Below are 25,786 nucleotides of genomic sequence, written 5' to 3' on the forward strand. Positions count from 1 at the left end.
TAAAGTGGTGATAATAGTACATACCTCACAGAGTTGTTACAGGGATTAAAAGAGTTAACCTTATAAAGAGTTTATACAATGCCTAAAACTCAATAAATGTTAGCTATTATCATCATTAATCCAGATACCCTTAAACATTACAAACACTTAAAAAGCTAAAAATACACAAATTATATATGCCTAAGACTAACACAAAAGTATAGGTTTGATTTACTTCATCATCCTATATTTAATTCTAAACATTTTACTGTCTCAAACCAGGTGGGTTACCTCAGCAGAGGTTGCTTATCATTAAAAATCTCTGGGCCACAACATGAGCTCTAGTGCTATATACATGCAAGATATTTCTGACAGCCCTGACCACCAGGTCAAGTTCTTTTTTACTGTCACTGTAGCAACAAAACTCCATTCTCTCTCTGGGTAGTGTGGTCATTTGTTCCCAAGAACTTCTAATACCTATGCCCAGTGCCTGGACACAATAGACGTACCAATAAATATGTGTTGAATGATGATACACACACATCAAATGGATGAACAGATAGGCCAGGGCTAGATACAAGACAATTAAAGTGAGGATTTGGGGAAATCAGCCATGGGAAAGTCAGAATACACTTCACTATCTATTTTTATCTTGTCTTTACTCAACTATGAAAAAAAATGACAAATCATAAGGTAGAAAAGAAATAGCCCCAAAGCTAGGCTACCTGAAACCCCTCTTGAGGAATAAGAGTATTATAAACAAAAGGCTCCATTGAACAGGCTTTATTCCTCACCGGCTTGGCTGGGAAACCTAAGCCATCCCCACTACCTTCAGTCTAATCCTTGGTGTCTCCCAACGACTAACAGGTTTTCCTACCACCAGGTTCTATTTTAATCTACCATCCACAGAAACAAGGAATTCTTCTGAAACAGAAATCTGACCAAGTCACTCCCTACCTAAATCAATGACTCCTAAATACTTATAATATATGAAGTTCAAACTCCTAATTCACACTACTCAGGTCTTTTAGAATCATGTCCCCATCTTCCTTTCTAGTTCCAGCTTTTGTCCACAATTCTTGGGATCTAGTCCCTCTGAATAACCAACTGTTCCCCAAGTTGACATATACCTTCATTCTTCCCTACCTATGTAGATGCTATCTCCACTGCCTGAAATGCTCTTCCCAATGTCCTCTGCCTAGCAAACTCTTATCTTGCTCAAAATCTCCCATTTCCACCAAGCAGTGGTGTTATCCTTTTTTGTGTCCCCGTGGCAGTCGATCCATACATCTCTTTAAGATGTCATGTATCAGGGTGCCTGGGTCGGCTCAGTAGGTTGAGCATCCAACTTTGGCTCAGGTCATGATCTTGTGGTTCACGAGTTCAAGCCCTGTGTCAGGCTCTCTGCTGACAGCTCCCAGCCTAGATCCTGCTTCAGATTCTGTGTCTCCCCATCTCTCTCTGCCCTTCCCCCACTTGTGCTCTCTCTCTCAAAAATAAATAAAACATTAAAAAACAAAAAGATGCCGTGTATCATGCTGCACTGGGACTGTTGGCTATCAACTGTGTCCCTATTAGCTTGTGAGCTCTCAAAACAGAGGCATTAACTTCTACAGCTATTTGTAGGTACCTCCTAGCACAGGTGAAGAGCTGACCTAAGTGGGTGCTCATTAATGTTTGTAGAATTAACAAAGCAAATAAAAGAAGGTAGAGTCATAACTTAAGACCAAGGCTTTAGAGTCAGAACAAGCTGGGTTTCAATCTCAGGTGCTACTCATTTACTAGCAGTGTGGGACCTTGGATATAATCTTTATTTCATGCTCTGAGTCTTGTCTACTCATTTCTAAAAAGTTAATAACCAGCGAACCTACTTTACAGGGTTTTGTAAGAATTAAATGAGGGGTGCCTGGGTGGCTCAAGCAGTTAAGCGTCTGACTTTGGCTCAGGTCATGAACTCATGGTTCATGAGTTCAAGCCCCACGTTGCGCTCCATGCTGATAGCTCAGAGCCTAGAGCCTGTTCAGATTCTTTGTCTCCATCTCTCTCTGCCCCTCTCCTGCTCTCTCATGCTTGCTTGTGCCCTCTCTCTCAAAAATAAATAAACATTAAAATTTTTTTTAAAAAATCAAATGAGAGAAAGTATGGAAAGCCTGGGCACAGTACCTAGTATCAAGGTAAATGCTCAAAAACAGGAGCCAGCAAGAATAATAATATATAATTACCAAAAATATCATCTCTGAAAGTGAAAACACATTATAGTAGGCATGATTGCAATTGTATCTCCCACTGGGTTTGTACAGAATCACATACCTGTTTTCCACTCAGTTGGTAAAAGGAGAGTTTCTGTCCCCAATCAGCTACAGCCAGGATGTCATTATGTTCCTCTCTAATCAAGAGAAGACAAAAGAGGTTATGTGGGGCCATGGCCTACTGATAACTGTACCTCAAGGGTTTAACAAACAACAGGAAAACGAAATCCCTGGCCAGACTCTCAGATTACCAAATGTTCTAGAGCAATACTGGGGCCAAAAGTTGTAATGTGGGCCAACCCATCGGTCAGTCCAGTGGGATGACCCTCCCGGGATCTGTTATGTCACCAAATGCCCTCCCATGAGCTGTGGTGCTGGGCCTCTGCCACAGTGAAGCTACACCCCTCATTTCAAAGCTTCCTGAGAGCGGCGCTAAGAAAGAACGAGGTTGTAGAGCCACAAGTGCTTTTCACTTATGTACTATAAAATGTGGGGAGATGGTGGAAAAGCATGTCTATTGCAACGAAAAGGCAATGGGTTGTTTGAGTTTTTAATGGACAGAGGGAAAGCTTGCTTGCTCTTCCTGAAGAGAGAAAATCAACACCTTAAGATAAGTTCTCTCACAGTTGGGGGTCCTCAAACAGGTGAAATGGTTTCTGACAGGACGAATAAAATATAGTGGGCTTTCTGAAGACCAACACTTGTCTTTGAAACTAACTACCTATCAGGATCAGTGCCTTGGGACTAGGGATGTAGGACCAGCACACAGGAGAAGCCTCTTCAGCTGAGGCTGGGGATTAAGCTACTTGGGAATCTAGTTCAAGAGAGAGACATTCTCAGCCCTTGAGACCTGGTCTTACTCCACCTAATGTTGCCTCCTCTTTGTTTCTTAATATTCAAGCCCAGGGCCTGTGGTCATCTGGTAGCACCATTAGATATGCAGGCAAGGTATGGTGCAGCCCCATCTGCAAAATATAGCCAAGGGTGGCAAACTGGCAAATATAGGCACTAATTCACAACTAAGGGAAAAAAGATGAAGATGGAGAGGGATGTTAACAGGAAGGGACCTGCAGGTGAACTCAGTAGGATTCATATGAGGTCCAAACACAATCCAGGAACCCAGCCCATTGTGAACCTTCTTACAGAGGTCACATACATGAGCTGGACTAGTGATTTTCAACCTCCTTTTTCCCTTTTTATTCCTAGCAGTGGGACAAAAACTCATGTCAAGCAAAAGGGGCTCTTCTGATTGAAGCAGAAATAGGGACCTGAAGCCCACCCTTTCCTTCTTTCCTTGTCCCTTACCTCCCACCTCCTTCTTCCAAGGAACCCCAGATATCATGGAGCACAGTTTGGAAAGTCCCAAGCTAGATCACTGTTGCCCAATCAGAATAACCTGGCTACCTCAGATTTCCCCATTCCAGTAGGCCAATCTTTTCCTTATAGGTAAATTCTATCAAAAAGAAGAAAGAATGCCTAGACAGCCAGGGTTTGGGTGTGAGGATTGTAGGTAAGGCAAGGGCTTCCTCTCTGATACATGTCCTGTCAAATGCAAGGTAAGGTATAGTATGGGAACAGACTAAGAAAGGTGTCTAGTACTAGAGGGAGTGTTAAATGAATTATGGTACATCCACACAGCGTATCCTATGCAGGTATTAAAAATCCTGTTTTTAAAAGGATCACTGTTACTTGAAAGAGTTCACTTTATGATGGCCAAGTGGAAAAAAAGAAGGCCAGATACGATTTAGTTAATCATATGAACACACTGAAAGACTGAGAGGGAAATACACTGAAATGCTAATAATGATTCCCTCAGGAGACAGGGTTTTATAAAAAAAATTGAACTTTCTCCTTTAGACTTTTCAGTATTTTCTAAGTTTCCCGAAGAATAATTTTATAACACAAATTATAAGGGTGGCCTCTCCCCCTTACTGGGGAAGCTTTCACTGACAATTCCCCCAACCCCTCTTAGAAAGGGACTTCAGAGCAGTGTCTGCCTGGCAGGTCTATGCTGGGGCCTCAACCCTTCCAAGGGGGGTTCTTGCTCCTCGGGACACACTCACGAGTTGTCGTCCCTGAGACTGTCGTCCTCTTCGTCTGGTTCTTCCTCCTCTGCCTCACTACCCTGACTACTGTACACTGCTGACTTCACAGTGGAAGGGATTTCCTGAAAATATGTGTTGACAATGACTTCCTCGTCATCCTCGTTTTCTCTGTTCATCCAGAAACTCTCCCATCGGCTGTAGATAGTAAGTGGTTGTTCACAATCACGTTGCCTAGAACTGCACTAAAGCTATAATTTCAAAACCTGTCAAGAAGCTCTGAACTCTGCCCGGAAGAGGACAGCAACCAGGTATACTGGGCATCCTGCTTCTCATGAATTAAAAATGGTACCATGAAGCCACAAAGTCATCTGTGGCCACAAAATCAAACAGCAGAAACTCTGGGGTAGGCTAATGGCCTTCAGAGGCATTAGAGATGCATGGTGCAGCCCGCGGCTGGACACAATTATTCAGGAAGAAGCATAATAATTGGGTGTAAGAAAGGCAATGGAATCAAACAAGCTTGTAAATCAAGTAGGTACCACATGTAAAATGACATTGGGCTGATAAACAATTAAGTCCTTTACTTCAGATGACTTTGTGGGGGATGCTGGGAATTTATTAATATGAGAGGATTATACAAATTATGCAAATAGCACCTAAAGCTATTAGTCTACCCTTAGAGTCACACAGGCAGAAGACAGAAAGCGTGTGTAAGGTTTGAGAAGGTAGACGACAATTGTTTGTGGAACTATAGGCTCTGAGGACATTTCTAGACTTAATTTTTACTTTTTTGGCAAGGGCAGCAAAAAAGGCACATGAAACAGCTATTCATTATTGGGTGGGCACATGTTCTGCCCAGAATTGAAGGGAAGAAATGAAAAAGGGAAAAGACCAAAATAAAGTCACAGCAAACAGGTGAGCTATTAATTCATAAAGAAATAGGCTTTCTGTAGCACATGCACACACACATACACACACACGCACACGCACACGCGCACGCTTTGGGCTGGCCTAGATAGTTCATCTGCTTAGCTAAAATCTCTGGGATTCATTCCAAAACTCAAGATGGGCTCTTAAAAAATTCCATTCAAATGGAATGGGTTCCAAAACAGATCAGTCAAATGGAATGAGAAGCTTCTGAATGGATGGACACCTTAGGAAGAGAATTCAGCCTACTGAGAACGCCCTTTTCTTCACAGTATTTGTGTCAGAAGGAGGACAGCTATAAGATCACCTGGAAGGGTTCCAGCAGATGGACCAGATGGGGGAGAGAGAGCCCCCCGGCCGCTCAATCTTCACTTTTTCCTCGCCATTTTTGTTCCGTATGCTGATGATCCCATTGAACATCCCTAGAGCCAGGTACTGACCATCATTTGTCCAGCTGTTCATACAACCAATAAAGGGCATGGGGAGAGGGAAAGGGACACACAGAAGGCAAAACCAGTGAGAATGATGCCTTGGTCAAAATACAGTCTAATGAGGCAGTAACAGAAGGGCTCAGCCTGGTCTGGATGTAAAAATCAGAACACTGAACTTCAAGCCCCATTTATTTTTAAAATCAACAGTGAGATGTGAAGGCAGTATCACCTTTTCCTGAGTTCCCACGGTTTTCTGTACACACCTCCATGAAAGCCCGTAGCTTGTGCCTGCAACACCGAGCCAGTCTCCCTTCCCCACTCACCATTTCAACCTCCTCCTACTTCAAGAGCACCTAAGAACAGAATCTGTGTCTTGGTGTATTCCTAGCTTCTCACATAGGTAAGTGCTTAACAGATGTTGAATGAAAGAATGGCTACACTCAGAAGGTACACAGCCAGAGTAGCTACCGTTTATAGTCTCTACTATATCAGGTACTGTGCTACCTGCTTTATACTCATTAGTTTGTGCACATTTCACAACAGCCCTATCGAGTCAGTATTTTTATCTCTATTTGTAAAATGAGGAAGCTCCTAAGGTCACAGAGCCTGTCAGTGACTAAATCTGGATTCAAATCCAGATCTAGTATCAAAGCCTATGCTTTCTCTAGCACACATGCAGCCTGGACAAGGACAGCCTCACACCTCCAAGGTGCGAAAACTGCCACTGAGTATAGCTTTCTAGCTGAGGAGACTTATTGCTAGATAATTACAGGAAGGCAACTTGTCGTTCTCTTTTGCTTGATGATCAAAGGCACAGGTCCTTCCCATGAAGTAGACAACAAAAGAGAAAATATAGGGGCCCAAACTAACTAGGTCACACAAGAACATTTCCACTATGTGACCTAACCAGATTTTAAGAGTCCGTTTGGAAGAGGAGTGACTATACAGCCTACCTTCGGAGCTGCCTTTAACCCACCTGCAACAGGTGATCTTGCTACTGGATTTATGTTTGGAGACAGACTTCTGTTCAGGAGACCACAAGCCTTCAACACAAAATAATATAAAGGAAGATAAGATTAGATGGAATATTACTCAGCAATAAAGAGAAACAAACTATTGAGACACCTCCAGGGCTTTATGCTGTATGAAAAAGCCAATCTCAAAAAGTCTTGTACTATATGATTTCATTTTACAACATTCTCAACATGGCAAAATTCTATAGATATGGAGAACAGCTTAACAGTTACCAGGTGCCAGGGGGTAGGGATAACAGGAAGGGGATGGAGTTAAAGGAGTGTCTTTGTGGTGATGGTAATCTACACAGGTGATGAAATGACAGAACTATATACACATGCTGTGCCAGGCCCCGTTTCCTGGTAGAACTCTCTACTATCTTTGCACATGACAGCAAATCTATAGTTATTTCAAAAGAAAAAGAAAAAAAAGCAAGGTAGATTGGTGAATTTCTAGCCAACTTTTCAGAGGTTTAACTCAAAGAAATGGCAACTTCACAGTTCTTAACTATTACATTACAACCAGAGTACAACTTAGCATTCAAAGTAATGAACGTTGCATCCTGAAAATCAGTTTCCTCACCCAGGCCTCACTGACAGCACACTGTCTAGGCTGTGCCCTGTCCACGCCACACTGGCCAGTTTTGGTTTACCCCCTCCTGCTATTGGCTCAGTGCCCTATAACAGGCATTATGTCTAGGCAACATAAACAAATTCTACTCTTTGCCTGAGCCATGAAGTACGATCAGGAAGATAAATCCAGGGCAATAATATATTTACATGACAAGATGCAACATCAAACAAGCTATTTGTTTCTCTGTCTCCCTCGTCCAGAATGCCTCCCCCAAATTTTCAAGCTGTGTACATCTTATCTGTGCTCCACTGAGCCTGCCCGGAGCCTCCAGCAGAGGAAAGCTCTCCCTCCTGGGCCTCCCTCAGCACTACTTACCAGATCATGCTCTAGATACAACTGCATGGCCTAGGTCCAAGCCCTGGTCCCACCACTTATCGGCTGGGCAACCTCAAGTGAGTCACCAAACTACTCTAAGTCCCGGTTCTTTTTCATCAGTGGTGTGGGAAAGAGAATATCTGACCATAGGGGTGGTCATAGAGCTCCAACAAATTCATTTTAACTCTCAGCACAGTGCCTAGCACATCACAAGCATTCAACAAATATTATTATTATTGTTATTATCATCACTATTACTTGATGTTCTGTTTTTACAAATTCTACACCCCCACCTGCCTCAAACCACAGGCTCTTTGAGGGCAGGGATTATAAGTTTTCTTTTTAATCACAAAAGTAAGCCCAAAGGGGCATATGGGGGCTCAGTCAGTTAAGGGTCCAACTCTTGATTTTTGACAGTCTCACGATTCGTGATATCAAGCCCTGTGTTGGGATTCTCTCTCTCCCTCTCTCTCTCTGTCCCTCCCGGGCTCACATATACACCTGTGCATGTTCTCTCTCTTTCAGAATAAATAAACAACAAAAAAGTAAGCACATAGACCAATGCCTCACATAGGGGTTAACATTTTTAATGAATGACCGTCCCTTTCCCTCTTATACAATGTGCTTTCAATTATATTCTCTCTCTTAAACCTCAGAACTCTGTCACTCTGGCAGTGAAATAGACAGGTAGGAATGTGTTCATCTGAGATAAGGACACTGAAATACTGAGAGGGATTACATGGTCTCTCACTCCTCGGTAATGGCTGTTCTATTGTACCCACTCTCAGCAAGTAAGACAGAACTGATGAGCTGAAAGCAAAATTGGCCTTAAATGGGGAGATAACCTACAGGCCTCTGCTCCTTCCTTCCCTGCCTCAAGGGCCCTTTCACTGGCCTCTGTGCCAGCACCATGCCAATGCCATGAGTGGGGCCACAGTGAGCTCCTGAAGGCATCAAGCCCCTCAGGAAGGACAGCTACAGCCACCAGACAAGAAATGGTGACACACTACACATACAAGGATGTTGGGAGACACAGAAGTGGAGACAATTACCGCTTCCTGCCAGATGAGGTGGGAAGGATCCCCAGAGGCAGCAACGCAAAGTTATGCCTGTGCTCTCCCGCCCTTCTTGCCATTTCCCTCCCTGGGGCCCTTCCTACTGGCTCCCAGATTTCATGCCAGACTCAATGTCACCATTCCCTCTTTTGGTTTCTCTACAATTTAAAGAAGAAGTGTCAGCCTCCCCTCAGCTATTGACAGGAGGGAAGTAGCATTAACTCCCTCAGGACAAAAACCACCACATTCTGAATGCATTTCAACATTTTTTTGCCCAGATTTTCAGTAATTTTGGGACAAGACATCAGGAATCAGAACTTACCAAAGTCATTAGAGGAACAAGATGCCAGTTGGTGGGTAACAGGGTTGTAGGAGACACACTGGATAGAATCATTGTGCCTAGGAAGTAAACACCTATAGGTTATTATGCGGCAAACCACAGATGCTTCAGTGGCAGCAACTGACAATTTCGTGATGAGCCCACAGTCTGACTACACACCACAGATTCTTATGCCAGTGACCAACAAAAAGCACAGGGATGAAGTCTCCTCTGCTGGACTGCCCCTCACTCACCATCTTCCTCTCTTAAACATTACCCACAAGATGGCCTAGTTTAAAGGCAACCTCCTCCAGGACCAGCGTTCTTGGTACCTCTGGTTTGTGAGCTGATAATGATGTAAAGTACCTAGCCTAGCACCAGGTGCACATGAATTGCTTTATTCACGGCTATTAAGTATTGCTTTGTGGAGGCCTGGAAACACAGGACGGAGATGCAATGAGGATGTCACAGGCCAAGATCGGAAACACGGCAAATCCTGAGACAATAGTGAAAGCCGAGTGAATCATGTACCACACGTGTCATCTCAGCCTGTTTCATTTCCTCACTTCTGGGTAATGCTTTGCTTATAACCTCATTCATCAATTCATTCATTCACTCATTCAAAAGTTGTTCATTGATGTGTATATCCATGTTCATAACAGCATTATTCAAAATATCCAAGAAATAGAAGCAACTCAATGTCCATCAATAACAGATGAAGGGATAAACAAAATGTGCTATATATGTGTATATATATACTAGAATATAACTCAGCCCTAAAAAGGAAAGGAATTCTAATACATGGATAAACCTAGAGAACATTAGGCTAAGTGAATAAACCAATCACAAAAGGATAGATACTGTATGATCTGCTTACATGAGGTGCCTAGAGAAGTCAAATTCATAGAGACAGAAAGTAAAATAGTGATTGCCAAGGGTTGAGGGTCCAGGGAATAGCATTTGTTTAATGGGTACAGAGTTTTGGTTTTGCAAGATGAAGAGATGGAGGTTTTATATAACAACATGAATGCACTTCATGACTGAACTGTACACTGAAAAACTGGTTAAGATGATTAATTTATGTTATGTGTATTTCACCACAATTAAAAAGAAAAAAATATGTGAAGTACTGATTCTTTGCCAGGCATTGTACCAGGCATCAGGGACACAAGGGTCAGCAAAAATAGATGCCGTGTTTGCCTTCATGGAGTTTACAGGCTGATGGGAGATATCCATCAATCACCAGAATAAATGTAAAACTACAACTGTGAGAAATTCCAGGAAGGAGACCTGACTGATTCTAGAGGGGCAGGAATGGCTGCACAAAGCAGCAACATATAAGCCTGAGATCTACAGAGCACATGGGGGTTGGCCTTGGGGAGGAACGGGAAGAACAGAAGCAAGGGCTCTGCAGAGAGGAAGCCTTGTGCACACTGTCTCCAAGTTTCTGGCTGTTGAAACTGGGTGGATGTGAGGCCACTCCCTGAAACGGGGGCATTAGAAGGGGACAGGATGGAGTCAGGTGGGATTTACGGTGTCAGATTAACTAAATTGAGCTACATGAAAACACCTAGCTCAGTGCTGGCCAGGCTAGTCGTGCTCAAGAAATGTTCATTCATTTGTTCATTATCCAACTTTCCTGTGCCCACCATACACTCTTTTCTGTAACTTAACCTCAAACTCAACTGTAGAGAAAAAAGTTCTTCCTTATATTATTTCTAAGGGGCTTTTGCTGCAATAACTCAATAAGAGCCAAACTAATAATACTGCACACCCAAATTGTTACTTACGTGTACTTCAGAATGCCTTCCAATTTTGAGGTCCAGATAATAACACTTTTATCAGCCGATCCAGAAGCAAAGCGCTTGCCTAAAAGTTTTAAAAAGAAAACTCACATTTGTTTTAAACCAGCATTTCCCAAAGAGTATTTCCTAGAAAGGAGTTTCTTAGAAAACTAGTTCTTTAAGGTAACTAGTATCAGCAGCTTCTCTACTTTTTTGGGGGGGGGGGAGAAAAATAAAAGGGGGGAGGGAAAGAGAGAGAGAGAGGATCTTAAGCAGGCTCCGCACTCAGCATGAAGCCCGACATGGGGCTTAATCCCACTATTCTGGGATCACAACCTGAGCCAAAATCAAGAGTTGGATGCTTAACCCACTCAGTCATCCAGGCACCCCTCTACTTCTTTTTCTTATCAGTACTGGGTGGCAGTTCAGGAAGTTTGGATTCAAATTTTACTTTGTCTGGCAGTGAGTAAACAAACATGTATTGAGGGCCTACTACATGCTAGTATCATGTTCTATGCTGAGGATTAAGTAGTAATTAAAGCATACATAATCCCTCCCTTCAAAGAGTTTAGTGGAGTGGGAACAGTAGGCATTGAATGAGTTTAATCCAACATGAACATAATGTGCTAAGAAAAGAAATGAGTCCTAGGAAACAGAATGACTGTGGGACCTAATTTAGATGAGGGAAAACCTTTTCAGGAGGAAAATCTTCAGTTGAGACCTAAAGAATGAGCAAAGCTTAGCCAGGTAGAGGCAAAAGACCCATCCACATGGATAGAAAAAATACACAAAGGCCCTGAGGTAAGAAAAGCCTGGTATGTCTGAGCAGCTGAGAGGCAGCAGCATGAAATACCAAGAGCCAAGGAGGAGGTGGGTGGGGGATAGATCTCTAGAAGCTTCATGACCATAGTCAACATCTTGTTTTTCGACCCAAAGAAAGGCTTTAAGCAAGACCAACAAATGAGATTTTCATGTCCACACTACTTGGGCTTTATGAAAGAATGGACTAGGTCTCTCGGGTGGTTCTGGCTGCGTGCTCCCCTGCGCCCTTCGTTGCCACGCCCTGCCAAATTAAAGAAATCAAGGACTTCCTGCTCACATCCAGGTGAAAGGATGCCAAATCCATCAAGATCAAGAGAAATAAGTATGGGGCACCTGGGTGGCTTAGTCAGTTGAACATCCAGTTTCGGCTTAGGTCATGACCTTACAGTTCGTGAGTTTGAGCCCCACATTGGGCTCATTGCTGTCAGCGCAGAGCCTGCTTTGGATCCTCTGTCCCCATCTTTCTCTCTCAAAAATAAATAAAACATTTTTAAAATAAATAAAATAAAATAATAATAAGGATAACATGAAGTTTAAGGGTCGATACAGCAGATCCCTTTACACTTTGGTCATCACAAAGAGAAAGAAGAGAAACTGAAGCAGTCCCTGCCCCTAGGTCTGGCACTGAAGGAGCTGAAATGAACCTAGCACACTGATTTGAACTGTATTAAAGTTTTTAAAATTTTTTAAAAATCATGAAAGAACAGACCAGAGAGAGGCAACATATAATAAGGAATTACTTATTAATTACATTGTTGCAAATTTGCAAGTAGTACTTAGAAGTGGGGCAGGGTATCAATGCAACACACAATAGGGAGACTTCACCTACTCTGGTGAGAGATAACACTAAAGAATTAACCAAAGAATTATGCTGAGTGAAATAAGTCAGTCAAAGAAAGACAGGTATCATATGTTTTCACTCATATGTGCATCTTGAGAAACTTAATGGAAGACCATGGGGGAAGAAGGGAAAGGGGGAAAAATAGTTACAAACAGAAAGGGAGGAAGGCAAACCATAAGAGACTCTTAAATACAGACAACAACCTGACAGCTGATGGGGGGTGTTGGGGAGAGGGGAAATGGGTGATGGGGCATTGAGGGGTACATTTGTTGGGAGGAGCGCTAGGTGTTATATGCAAACGATGAACCACAAGAATCTACCCCCAAAACCATACTTTATACACTATATGTTAGCCAATTGTCAATAAACTATATTTAAAAAAAAAAAAGAATTAGTCATGGGCCAGATTTTGTAAACTTTCTTAAGGCTTTTTATTTATTTTTTTACTTTTTTTTATGTTTTATTTTTGAGAGAGAGAGAGAGACAGCGTGAGCAGGGGAGGGTCAAAGAGAGAGGGAGACACAGAATCTGAAACAGGCTCCAGGCTCTGAGCTGTAAGCACAGAGCCCGACGTGGGACTCGAACCCAGGAACCATGAGATCATGACCTGAGCTGAAGTCAGACACCCAACCAACTGAACCAACTGAGCCACCAAGGTGCCCCTTTTTAGACTTTGTTCTTAAGGCAAGTAGAAGCTGACCTCTGGGCAAGTCACTGTTTTCTGAGCTTCTACATCTGAAACATAAAGGGATAATAACTCCTTCCTGAGAGGCTCTGGGGGTAGGGGGGGACAACTAAAATATTGGTAAAACACCTGTCACAATGGCTGGAACAGTGGATATCTGGGTGAGCCATATGACACTGCTGCATCCACACCAAAGACACAGAAGCTGCTTTGATTTGTTCTTATTTCTGTTACTCCTGCCCCAGCACCGGCAGACGGGGACAGCAGGTGACAGAGACTATGGGCTAGGGGCTGGAGTGTGAGTTGGAATTCCCAGGGAAGGTACCAGCTGCAGCACCTGAAATAAGTTCCTGAACATCTCCATGCTTTCATCTCCTCATCTGAAAAATGGCTGCAACAAGTGCATTCACCTCACAGTTGTTGAAACGATTAAATGAGATTAAAATATTTCAGACAATACCCAGAATAGAATCAATGCTAAAAAAAATATATATTAGCTATTATTACAATTATATCTTCATATTGTCTCATTTTTCTTGAACCAAAAAACTAGTTCTTACACATCTTTATGTCATGGTTACTTATTAAATATTTATTAAACTTAAGGGAGACACCGGAAACAAGCACATTTAAAGAGCAATACCACAATTGAGAGTATTTCCCTTTCTAGATCCAAGGAGAAAAGGCCAATTTAGAGGAACTAAGACTTCTGAATCATGATGTGAGTGTCATGAAGAGGCAGCATGAAGCACTAGAGGGCTCGAGGCCTCTGTGGTCGGAGGGCCTGGGGCAGGCCCCGCTCTGCCACCGTCACCTGTAAATTGCTCCAAGCCTGTTTTCTCCTCCATGAGAGGAGCTGGAAACTCCTTCCCTGAGTGCTTCAGAGTGTTGTTGGGAAGATCAGACCTAATGATGTGTGTGACCGAACTCTGCAAATGCTGACAAATGCCACTAATGGCAGGCCACACTCTGACACCCTCAAGGGCCCTGGTGGCAAAGCAAGCCAAAGAGTCCCTAGGCTTATAAACTCCAGAGACCCAAAGGCCTTCTCACGGCATTACTCTGAATTTGAACTCAAACATGCACATAAAACAAAACAAAACAACCCAAAAAGAAAAAAAAAAACCAAAAAAACCCAAAACAAAAAAACTATTGCTACTGTGGCACAGCACACTTGACTATGAGACAAGAAATAATGTTGCTTTTGCCACTAACTTTCCACATGACTTTAGCAGGTTACTTGACTTTACCATGTCTTTACGTCGGGCTAAAATGAAGACACTGGGCTAGATGAGACTGAAACTATACCCACAAAATTGTGTGTTTATAGGAAGAATTTGCACTTTTCTCTGAAGAGGTCTAGAGCTTTCGTTGGATTCTCAAAGAGGTTCATCATCCAAAAGAAGTTAAAAACCTGGAACCTGAATGATCTCCAAGGTTCATTCAAGCACTAGAACATCCCAATTCTGTGCCTTCTCAGCAGTGGTCACAGAGTGTAACCTCTCATCCTATATCCGCATGACACATGAGGAAATTGAGACTCAAAGGGACTCAATAAGTACCTCAAACTTCCAGAACCTTTGGGAGTGGAACTTAGAGCCATCTCATTCCAAAGCCCATGTTCTTTCCACCAATCCCACATGGAGGATTCACCATTCTCGACTGCCACGTCTCCTCTTTATAACCTCCCCACATCCAGTAACCCTTCAAGTCCACCAGAGCCTCTCCACTGCCCACCCCGTTGTGGTCCTCTAATCCCTCATTACAATGGCCGATAGTTCAAAGTCAATGTATATAATCACTGCTTTGCATACATCCTCCACTCCCTTGCCCTCCTATTTCATCTTCAGAGGTGCTTGCAAACCTACCAATTTGGTTAAATCCAACTCTCCAACACCCCTGTCCCTGCATCTATGCAGCTCAAAGTAGCAGAGAAAAAGACATAATCACACCACTGAAATGAATCTCATTTTCCATTCATAACCAGCTTCAAGTGGACCTTTTGTGTTGCTTAGGATTTCACAGTACATTCATTCAGTCATTCTCCCAAGTGGCAATTTTCCAGTTTTTCTTTTCTCCTCAACTCTCTGATACCTCCCTCCCCATCCTCACTCTCAGGTGACATTGCTTCCTACTTCACTGAAAGAATGGAAAAGAATTTCCATTAGATTCCTAATACCACATGCCCCCACTTGCCAACACCGTGGTGGTGCCTTCCACCTTCCCACCATGTCCCACCCAGGTCACGGGTCCCCTCTCCTCTTGCCAACTCAACAACTCTGTCCTGGCAAGTCCTCCCCTTCTCTCCTCCAGCATCAATGTTTCTCGGATTCAACATGTCCTAAACTGAACTCCTGATCTTCCACTGTAAGTTTCTCTACCTGAAACCTTTCCCATCTCAGTGGAAAGCAACTCCAACCTTTTCAGTAGCTCAGGTCAAAACCCTTGGAGCCACACCTGACTACTTTCTTCACACCACACACACCATCTTTCAGGCGATCCTATTTGCTGCACCTTCAAACCATACCCAGAATCTGACCACTCCTTACTACTTCCTTGGCTCCCACAGAGGTCTGGGCCACCGTCACTAGTGTTATAAAACTTGTCTAATGATGCTTTCTTCACTGTCTCCCTGCCCCAACCCTCACCCCCTACAGTCTGTTTCCAAAACATCAGCTAAAGGGATCCTTTTAAAAACATAAATCAAATCAATCTCTCCTCTGCTCAGAAGTCTTTAGTGGTTCCCCATTTTCATTAAGAATCTAAGTCAAAGTCCTTATAACAGCCACACGATCTAGCCACCGTATCCACACCTATTACCTCTCTACCCTTATCCCTTACTGTTCCCGATTCTCTCCGCTAAAAGCCCCTGGAAGGCGCATGCCCACCTTAGGGCCTTTGCAATGGTTTTTCCCTTTGCAAGAAGCTCTCTTCCTCTGGATGCCCATTATCAGATTCTCACTGCCTCTCCACCCTCAAGACTTTGCTCATCTGTCCCTGTCTCAATAAACCCACCGTCACCACCCTATTCATTCCCATACCCATCCCTGCCCCACCCAGCGTCCTCAGTTCCCCTTCTTCTGCCTTACTTCCAGCATACTGTTTAATTTACTTAATTATCTCAAGGACCTAGAATAATGCTTGGCACATAGATGGCCCTCAATAAATACTTATTGACTTGAATTATTGAAATGAAATAAGAGATTTAACTAAATTCTGCAACCACAAGTTGTATGTTAGCTTACTAACAATAATTAAGGAGTGACTAAAGAGAAAAATGAGTAGCCATGAGGCCGTCACAGAGAGTATAAAACCAGAACAGCCTCTTACCATCCTTTGCATATGCCACACAGTACACAGTATCTTTGTGTCCCTTTAGGGGCTGAAGTAAGGTGCCATCAGAGGTGTCATAAACCTGGCAAAAAAGACACAAAATTACAGATTATCCACATGAGTCCATTAGTTAGAATTCCTGCAGGTTGCTGCTGCTTTTTTTATTTAAATGACAAAAGATTTGTCAATATTCAAAATTTGTATCAAGTAAAAACTACACCAAAAAAACAGAAAGAATGTGACTCCAAGTGGAGAAACCCAACAAGTAGAGGTCTCGACTCTGTGGATTACGTGGCCAGGAACATACCACTAATCCTTGAGAAACAGAAGTTCACTTTGTGGAACTTCACTACAAAGTTCATTCATCTTATGTGAACTTGGATATATGACCAATCAAGCTAGACCCTCCCAAATAAAGCCTACACAAAGGGCCAGCTACAACATGATTAAATGTTAGTACTAGCCTGCCTCTGGCATCAACATCATAGAGAGATGTTTCATATTTGCTATAACGTCATAGACTGGAACTCTGAGTTTGCAAATCAGAGGAAATATTATAAAACCCAGCTGTAACATGGATTTAGGATATTTTGTAGCACTGTAACATCTTATAAGTGTGTGGATATTTAAAAAACACACTAGCTGAGTAATCAAGGCAAAACCCTCCAGAAACAGTGTTAGAGAAGATAACCTATGAAAAAAAAAGTAAAAGGATTTGGATTGTTTACCCTGGTGAGAAGAAGTCTGCAGAACCATTTAAGCAAGGCTTTAAGATTATGTAGTTATCAGAGAATGGAAATCAGTCAGTCTGCATATCTGGAGACAACAGAGCAAGGGGAAGTGGACTTACGCAGGAGGAAGGAGAGATCATACAAAGGTTTTTAGGTCAAACATAAAGAGTCCTCTGAAAATTACTTTTATATACTGGGATAAGTTCCAGAGGGAGCTATATTCTTTGAAAATATGAAAAAAGGACAGCATCCATATGGAATTGTTTAGGTAGGCCAATGCCTAAAAGTTGGGGTCAAGCTATCTGGCTTCTCAAGGAGGGAGCCCCTTCAGTCTTGTTGCTTGAATTTTTCAGGGGGACAAAATGTGAACTGACACTAGCCCAGTTTCAAAGGCATTTTGATTAATTGTTTTCATCTCTTTCATGGGTGTCTCAAAGTAAAAAAGGGAAAGATTAATGACTCCAAAAGAGGTATTGTTCACAGGTTCCTATCTGATAGACAGTTTACTTACCTGTTTTAAATAGCCCATTTCCTTCCCTATTAAAAAGTAATGACTGGTTTTTCCGTCCTTGCCTTTTTCATCTTAAAAAAAAGGGTCAAATTTCAGAGCACTTACAAGAGGGAGAGGGGAAAAAAAGCACTTAAAAAGGAAACTCAGACAAAATCCTACCAGTAATCTGTTTCCTGCAGCCAGAATCAGTTGCGTTCCATCGGGCTTAAATGCGAGGTCATATATACTAAACAGGAGACAAGACAAGACAAAAGGACAATTAGGGTTGAAAATGACAAGGTCTGCTAATGGCCAGGAAAGCAAACTTTACTTCCATTATGAAATACTGCTTGTGTATATGAGAGAGAAAAATAATGGCTAAGAATTGCATTTGGTTGCAAATTCCGTTCAACCACCGCACCTTGGCAACCCATTCAATCACTATTTACCCGGCAGTTAGCTTCATGTCCCAGTTTTCACTTGCCCAGAAGCCAGCGGCCAGAGATGATTCAACGGGTCAACAGTTGAAGACACTAACTCTCCTATAAAGACTACACCAGCTGAGAGAATACGTGAGAGCTACTAAATGCACGTCTCTGAGAAGTTGGTCATTTACTAAAATATCATTATTATTTCCAACCAACTGGATACTTAAGGAATGCCTCTTAGGTGCTAGGCAGTAACTGATACAAAATGAGTAAATCACACTCGCTCCCTGCCCTCAAGGAAATTACCATCCAGTGGGAAGATACACGTTCACAAAGAACTACCTTTTGTCATCAACTCTGAGCATACATTTTTTTTTCACATTTTAAAATCTCTGAGGTTGGGGGGGAGGGTGGCACGCCTGGGTGGCTTGGTGGGTTAAGCGTCCAACTCCTGATTTTGGCTCAAGTCATGATCTCAAGGTTCATGAGTTCAAGCCCCGCATCAGGCTGTGCACTGACAACATGAAGCCTGCTTGGGATTCTGTCTCCCTCTGTCTCTCTGCCCCTCCCCTGCTTGCTCTCTATCTCTTGCAAAATAAATAAAAATAAACTTAAAAAAATAAAAAATAAAATACCTGAGGTACAGATGTGTCTTATAACTGATGATATCAGCTTAACTAGAAGCATTTTTTTTTTCTTTCTTAGCGGTACTTAAAATAATGGTATTTTACAATCAGTGACCTCTGAGATTAGATGAATACAGAATACTGTGTGAAGATTTTAGGAGATACATTAAAACAGATATTACAGGATTCAAACAAGGAAGATGCAGAGGAAGATTTGGAGAAAGGATGAGAAAAAGCTTCATGAAGAAAGAAGTACGTGAGAAAAACAGGGCTTTTGAGACATGCAGGAGATTCAGAGGGGGCAGCATTTCAGGCAAAGAAAACAGAACAAGCAAAGACATGAAGGTGGGGAATAGCATATAATCTAAATAATCAAATTTGACTGAAACTGGCTATATGCAAGGCAGTAGGGAGAAAGGAGGCTAGAAAAACAGGCTGGAGACATATTGCAATGATTCTTGAATGCCCTAGGCAGGGGATTCCATTAGTTCAGGTGACTCTCGTAAAAACGTGCTAGAAAGCACTGCCACGACAGCCTCTCGTAAAGGTTTAGCATGGGGTACGTTTACCTGATACCTGCAGTCATCTGGAAATACAGACCCCGGGTAAGAGCACTTGCAGCGTTTTGCAAAGATACTCTGAGCTGAGCTCTTCCAATGCATTATTTCATTTCATCCCCACAATTCTATGAAGTAAGAATCATTACTGGGGTGCCTGGGTGGCTTAGTCAGTTGAGCATCCGACTTCGGTTCAGGTCAGGATGCCATGGCTCATGAATTCGAGCCCTGCGTCGGGCTCTGTGCTGACAGCTCAGAGCCTAGAGCCTGCTTCGGGTTCTGTGTCTCTCTCTCTCTCTGCCCCTCCCCCATTGGTGCTCTGTCTCTCTCTGTCTCAAAAATAAATATAAACATTAAAAAAAATTTTTTTAAAGAATTATTACTCAGTTTTGTAGTTGAGGACACCATAACTCAGAGGGGTCAAGTATCTTACCCAACATTACACAAACAGCAAGTGGCAGGGTCACAATTTCAACTCGGGTCTGACTGTAGAGTCTGTGCTATACTACCTTCTAGTTGCTTGAACTATTGCCAAATATGACAAATCTCTGTTATCTTTAATATTTTAACAATAACAGTGGCTAACATTTATTAAACATATTTATTTACCATGTATGCTAAGTACAGTTTAAATGTTTTACGTGTATTAATCCCTTAACCCTCACAACCCTATACCTATTTCACAAATGAGACAAATTAAGACATAGAGAAGCTAAGTAACTTGCCGGAAAATAAACTGCTACTGAGTGGAGGTGGAACCAGAATTCAAATCCAGGCAGTCTTGGCTCCAAAGACCAAGACCTAATCACTATGATTTGTGGCCCTTATTTTCATTATTATTAGCATATGCCACAGTTGATAATATAATTAGCAACAGTTGCCATGCTTTATCAATAGGGGAAAAAAGGCATTACATGCAGAATTCAAAAAGTTTTTTATATAGGTTCTGTCAACCACAGCAGCTTCCTTTAATAAAAGTAATTTTTAAAATAATACTAATTCTTCACATATCTTCAGCAGCTGGCTGATGATTATTACACCCTTTCCAGCTGGGCATCCCTCTTGATAGGCGCAAACAGACACTGAGTTCTTCAACTTCCTCCCTATTAGTTGGTAACAGATCTGGGCCTTACTGTTTCCTGGGCTTTCTTTCTCTGAACCTAGGGGGAAATGTACACGGCGTGTATCACACTGAGGAGAAGCAGGGTGGTAAAGTGAAAATCAGAGGGGTGTTGGGGCCAGAACTGATGTCCTGTCCAAGCTTTAGAACTCACCTACAAAACAAGGCGAGAGCGCCACCGTCGCTCCTCTGAGTGCACAGGCTGCCCTTGGGCAAGCACCTGACACCTGTGGGTTGCCGTGATGAGGTACCAGATTTTGGAAAGGATGTGCACTTCTCTTTTATAGTCAACCGTGGTCATGGGGCTCCCTTTCTGCATTGTAGATAATCTAAGCTCATTAAAGTGCTTCCTGTGGAGATCTTCTTTATAAAGATCATTTGGGGTTGAATTCTCAGAAAATCATCTGAGTGTCTGATTTAGACCAAGTCTTTTTTTTTTTTTTAATATTTTTATTTCTAGGACAGAGAGAGAGAGAGAGACAGCGTGAGCAGGGGAGGGTCANAAAGAGAGAGGGAGACACAGACTCTGAAATAGGCTCCAGGCTCTGAGCTGGCAGTCAGCACAGAGCCCGACACGGGGCTCGAACCCACGAACCGTGAGATCATGACCTAAGTGAAAGTCGGACGCTTAACCAACTAAGCCACTCAGGCACCCCTGATTTGGACCAAGTCTTAAACTGTCTTCCTCTCAGATATGAACATTCATTTTCTCTAAATGTCTTGAAATTTGGGGCGCCTGCGTGGCTCAGTGGGTTAAGCGTCCAACTGCAGCTCAAGTCATGATCTCATGGTCCATGAGTTCAAGCCCTGCATCCAGCTCTGCTCTGACAGCTTGGAGCCTGGAGCCTGCTTCGGATTCTGTGTCTCCATCTCTCTCTGCCCCTCCCCTGCTCACACTCACTCTCTCTCAAAAATAAACATTAAAAAAATTTTTAATCAAACATTTAAAAATAAATAAAAAATAAATGTCTTGAAATTAGCCTTCCTAAAGTATAATGTTCAACTTAACCCAATCTAAACTTTCAATGTACTTAAGATTCTGTATAATTTATCATAGTTCTGAATTACATAATCTTCTATATTTTACAGTGTTTCAAATACTATCTTGCCCCCTTAATTATAGTCGTGTGCATTTAAGGGCAAGGGCTCTGTTTTAGACATTTATGGGCCTTTGGTACATGGCACTGTTCTAGACACAAAATGAATACAACCAACAAACTGACAGTGTTTTACCTTGAACCCCTCAGACTTTAGTTACATCATGGAACTATGAAACCAAATAAAGGAAACCTCATTTAAAACTGAGCTGAGGCCAGAAGGGGGAGCTCTCATGGTGTACCACTTGCTGCAGCCCTTTGAAGACTCAACAGGGAGAAGCCTGTGCCTCACCACCCTAGGTGAAGGAAGATTCTTCTCCTTGCCCAGCAACAGCCCAGCCAATGAGAGACTGTCACAACTCAGCCAATGAAAAGCCACTACACTTTGGGCCCCCAGGTTAATGGATTTATTGTTTATAACAGCCCTTCCCAATTCCCCTCTTTCCTCTATACAAGAGTGTTCCTGTTTTCTGGACTTGCCTATAGTTCACCATAGCTTGCTTGTCCCAAGCTGCAATTGCTCTCCCACTCCTGAATAAACCCACTTTGCTGGCAAAATAACTGGCTGTTTTATTTTCAAGGTTGACAAGGTCACAGAAACTCAGAGTTGGGAAAGACCCCAGAACTTGTCCTGTAGTCCAACTCCCCCACCATGGCAAGAATTCCCTATAGATGGCCATCCAGCCTCTGAACACTCCCGGGGCTGGAGAGGTCACCAGGCTACAGACAGTTTATTATACTACAGGATGGCTCTCTCTACCCATCTGCCACCGTTTATGAGAGGACAATTTGCAGGATTTGCCCTCTGTCAACCTTGTACCCACCCCACTGTAAACTGAAGTCCCAAGGTCAAGGTGCCTCTCCAAATCCTGCACAATCTGACCCAACCTCACTTACCTGCTTGGAACCTTAGGCAAATTATGTTACCTGAAGTCTCAGGTTCTTCATCTGTAAACAGGGTAATTATTCTAACCTCACAGGTTGTTGTGGAGATTAAATAAAATAATGTGTGTAAACACTGTCTGGCCTATAGCCAGTACTCAGTAAATAAGAGCTAGTGTGACTGGGGGGTAATAGGAGATGCTGTTGTCCTGACTGGAATAAGGCAATCTAGCCAGATAAGGCACCATGGTTGAGATAAACCTGAAACGTCTGACTTCGGCTCAGGTCATGATCTCACGGTTCTGTGAGTTCGAGCCCCATGTCAGGGTCAGTGCTGACAGCTCAGAGCCTGGAGCTTCCTTCAGCTTCTGTGTCTCCCCCTCTCTTTGCCCGCCCAGGCTCATGCTCTGGTCTCTCTCTGTCTCTCTGTCTCTCAATAATAAATTTAAAAAAAAAAAAAAAGATAAACCTGGAGCAGTGGTTTTACGGAAGAAATGAGGGAGTTCAGAGAAGAATAAGACAGCACTTGGGAAAGAGCATTGGATAGGAAAATGGAGTTTTCAGCTGAACTGGAAAGCATAAATTAAAATGCTAGCACGCAGTGGGTGAGGGGGAGGGTAAGCAGGACCACCTAGTTAAATGCACAGTCTGATTCAGAAGGGAAATGGGAGTCAGTCTAGGACGCAAAGTAGAATCACGGGTCACAGCAGCAGAACTCAAGAAAGAGAATCCCCTTGCCATGCGAAGGGGAGAATGGAAGCGAAACACAGCCCAGGAGACACGCACTGGTTAAGTTGTGGGGGACTAATCTTAGCCATTTGGGCTCTCTTGGATCTACTATTTATTTTTTTTAGCAGCTTTTGTTGTGCTTGGTCCTATTCTGGGCTACCAGCTGGCATATGTAGCCGCCATCAAGACTGCCGGTCTATAGAACCCCAACACTGCCTATTCTAATCAGCTGTTTCAAAGCTGTAATGGGCCCAAACCCTAATAACCAACCTTCATTCATCATTCTTTCACTCACGTATTCATGTATTCATGAATACATGAATATCCATCAAACAGTCACACCAACCACTGATCTGTCTAGGCTCTGGAATATGCCTTAGAAATTAAATAAAAGTAGCCATGGCCTTCACAAGGTTTACAGACCTCTGGGATAAACAGATTCACAAATAACTCTTACACTGGACAGATTCTAAGTACCACAAGAGAGGAACGAACAAAAATCTATGCCTGGCATTGAACACTGGGAGCACAGCAGGCTGTATTTGGCCAGCAAATGTTTTGTTTGGCTCACATGGGGGTTTTATTTCAGTTTTTTTGGGTTACTTGCCAACACTTATATATTAGGGCATTTCACATAAAAATCCGTAGCTTCTGACAAAAACAGGAAGATCTGAGCACTCTAGGCCAGATTCCTGCAAGGGAGTAACTGGCAGGAGCCGAGCAGTAGCTGCCCCTTTGCGGCAGAGCACGAGATCTCTAGCTTGCCACACTCCTCGCCATTCCCTCTTACTCTCTGACCTCAGAGCCACGTGCTCAGCTGCTAGTTTTCAGCAGCTTTAGAAAAGCGTTAGGAAAAAAAGTAAAAAGAATTTCTTAAGCTCAATTTTCTATTAAAAGTAGAAGTGAGGGGTGCCTGGGTGGCATAGTCGGTTAAGCGTCTGACTTCAGCTCAGGTCATGATCTCACAGTTCGTGGGTTCGAGCACCATGAGGCTCTGTGTTAACAGCTAGCTCAGAGCCTGGAGCCTGCTTCAGATTCTGTCTCCCTCTCTCTCCGACCCTCCCCTGCTCACGCTCGCTCTCTCTCTCTCAAAAATAAATAAAAACATTAAAAAAAAAAAAGTAGATGTGAAAGATCCACTGCTAAGGGTGTATGTTTCAAGAGAAATGGGCTGTAGAAAAGAACACTCCTGGAAAGACGGACACTTCTGTGCGTTCAAGACCCACGCAGATGTCTCCCCTTGTAAGGCCTGCCCGACTCCGCAGGTATGTGAGTTTGCAGCCTCTGTAATGCGAGGAAGAATTCATGTAGGAGCAAACAGCACCGGCTCTGGAGTGAGGAGAAAAGCCGGCCCCACCACTTCTTCACTGTGTGACCTTAGCAAACTAATTACCCTCTCTGTGCTTCAGTTTCCTTTTATGTGAAGCGGAGGTAATGACAGCACCTGCGTCAGAGGGCTGCTGTGAAGTGACAGTGAGATACAAAGGACATGATTCTCGGCCAGCGCCCGGCACACAGGAACCATTAGCTACATGTAGGAGAGAGAGGACCCATCTCTGAAGGGAGCCCTATAGAACGCTTAGAATTTCAGCGTGAGGGCACGAGAAAAGGATTTCTCCACCCAGGACGGACTTTGCAAGGACAGAGAGGGGGTGGCAGAAGTCCTGTTCCAGGGGCCCAGACCAACGCCGCACAACGCAGCTGAAAAGATCATCCGGCAAGGTTTTTAAGGTCAGGCGGAGAGAGCTCTGCAGTAAGGCAGTACTTCCCCAAGTGTTTCATCCTATGATGGAAATCGAGGCTCAACATGGACTAGAACATTCACATCCACTCCTCAGGCGAGAAAGCCATTCTCCCGTGATCCTCTCAGGCCTTCTGATGAAGCACAGGGGAAAGCGTTGGTGCGACCGTTCGTCTCCAGCACCTCTGACCGCACCGGACACCCCCCAGGTCTCCAGGCTGTACACCCGAGGCTTACAGGCTTCCTAGCGACAGCATCCAGCGACAACTTAGCCCTCACTGCTTTGCTTCTCTCTGGGTTACGTTGCACAGGTATCTCATAGCAAGTGGTACTGATTTTCAAATACGGAGCAAGCGTCTCCTTGTAAAATCGTATGTGAGTGAATAAAAGTGAGACCATTTCAGGAAAACCGCCAAGGAAACAAGAGAATCGGTAATACGTGGAAGTGGCAAAATAAAAACTGTGGCGTTTGAGAAACACTGTCGTGGGTGAATGATGAACCCGGGATGGAGGTGGACAGGGCCAGACTGTGATTCTGCGGAAAACCGCCTCGACGGGCCACTACCTCACGCGTGGTACCTCCCCCTTGCTCGCGCGCCAGGCCTCAGTCTCTCCATCCGCAAAGGGCTGGGAGGGCGACCCGGCAGTCGCTCAGACCCAGGGTTCAGGGCCCTCAGCCCAGGCCGCAGGCCCGTTGCCCTTGGGAACCACGGGAGCTCCCGCAACGGTTCCCGCGTCCCCGCCAGGGCTCGGCCTCCCGCTCCTCCCGGACCGCCCGGCTCCTCACCAAAGCTCCGCTTTATCCCTCCACGTCAACACGGCCCTCATCGCGGTTTCCCTCACGCCTCAGGCCCCTCCTCCCATCTCAGGGAGGGGCTCTAGTCCCCTAACGGCTTTCGTTACTGCGCTGCCCCTGGCAACACACATGCGCAGTGAGCCTCGAGCGCGCGGCT

General features: G+C 43.6%; 1 protein-coding gene and 1 pseudogene across 6 annotated transcripts in view; one reads left to right on the plus strand and one right to left on the minus strand.

The window, feature by feature from the left end:
- The window catches only part of IFT122 (intraflagellar transport 122), a 73,404-nt gene extending 47,646 nt beyond the window's left edge, over positions 1-25,758 (minus strand). For 3 of the 6 annotated variants that reach the window (XM_039231428.1, XM_039231426.1, XM_039231425.1), the window contains exons 1-9: positions 25,621-25,756; positions 17,834-17,900; positions 16,430-16,514; positions 10,758-10,836; positions 8,971-9,047; positions 6,608-6,674; positions 5,508-5,654; positions 4,292-4,468; positions 2,290-2,365 (exon numbers count right to left, since the gene is read on the minus strand). In XM_039231428.1, the coding sequence (XP_039087359.1) occupies positions 2,290-2,365; positions 4,292-4,468; positions 5,508-5,654; positions 6,608-6,674; positions 8,971-9,047; positions 10,758-10,836; positions 16,430-16,514; positions 17,834-17,900; positions 25,621-25,661 (816 nt within the window). In that variant the 5' untranslated portion in view covers positions 25,662-25,756. Of the gene's footprint in view, positions 1-2,289; positions 2,366-4,291; positions 4,469-5,507; positions 5,655-6,607; positions 6,675-8,970; positions 9,048-10,757; positions 10,837-16,429; positions 16,515-17,833; positions 17,901-25,620 lie in introns of all 6 variants that reach the window. The other 3 variants (XM_039231424.1, XM_039231430.1, XM_039231429.1) reach the window with 3 other exon arrangements.
- Positions 11,569-12,250, plus strand: LOC120231323 (annotated as a pseudogene).
- Positions 25,759-25,786: the final 28 nt, after the last annotated feature.

This window comes from Hyaena hyaena, unplaced genomic scaffold (genome assembly GCF_003009895.1).
Source record: "Hyaena hyaena isolate Hyena2069 unplaced genomic scaffold, ASM300989v1 scaffold_56, whole genome shotgun sequence".
NCBI lineage: Eukaryota > Metazoa > Chordata > Mammalia > Carnivora > Hyaenidae > Hyaena > Hyaena hyaena.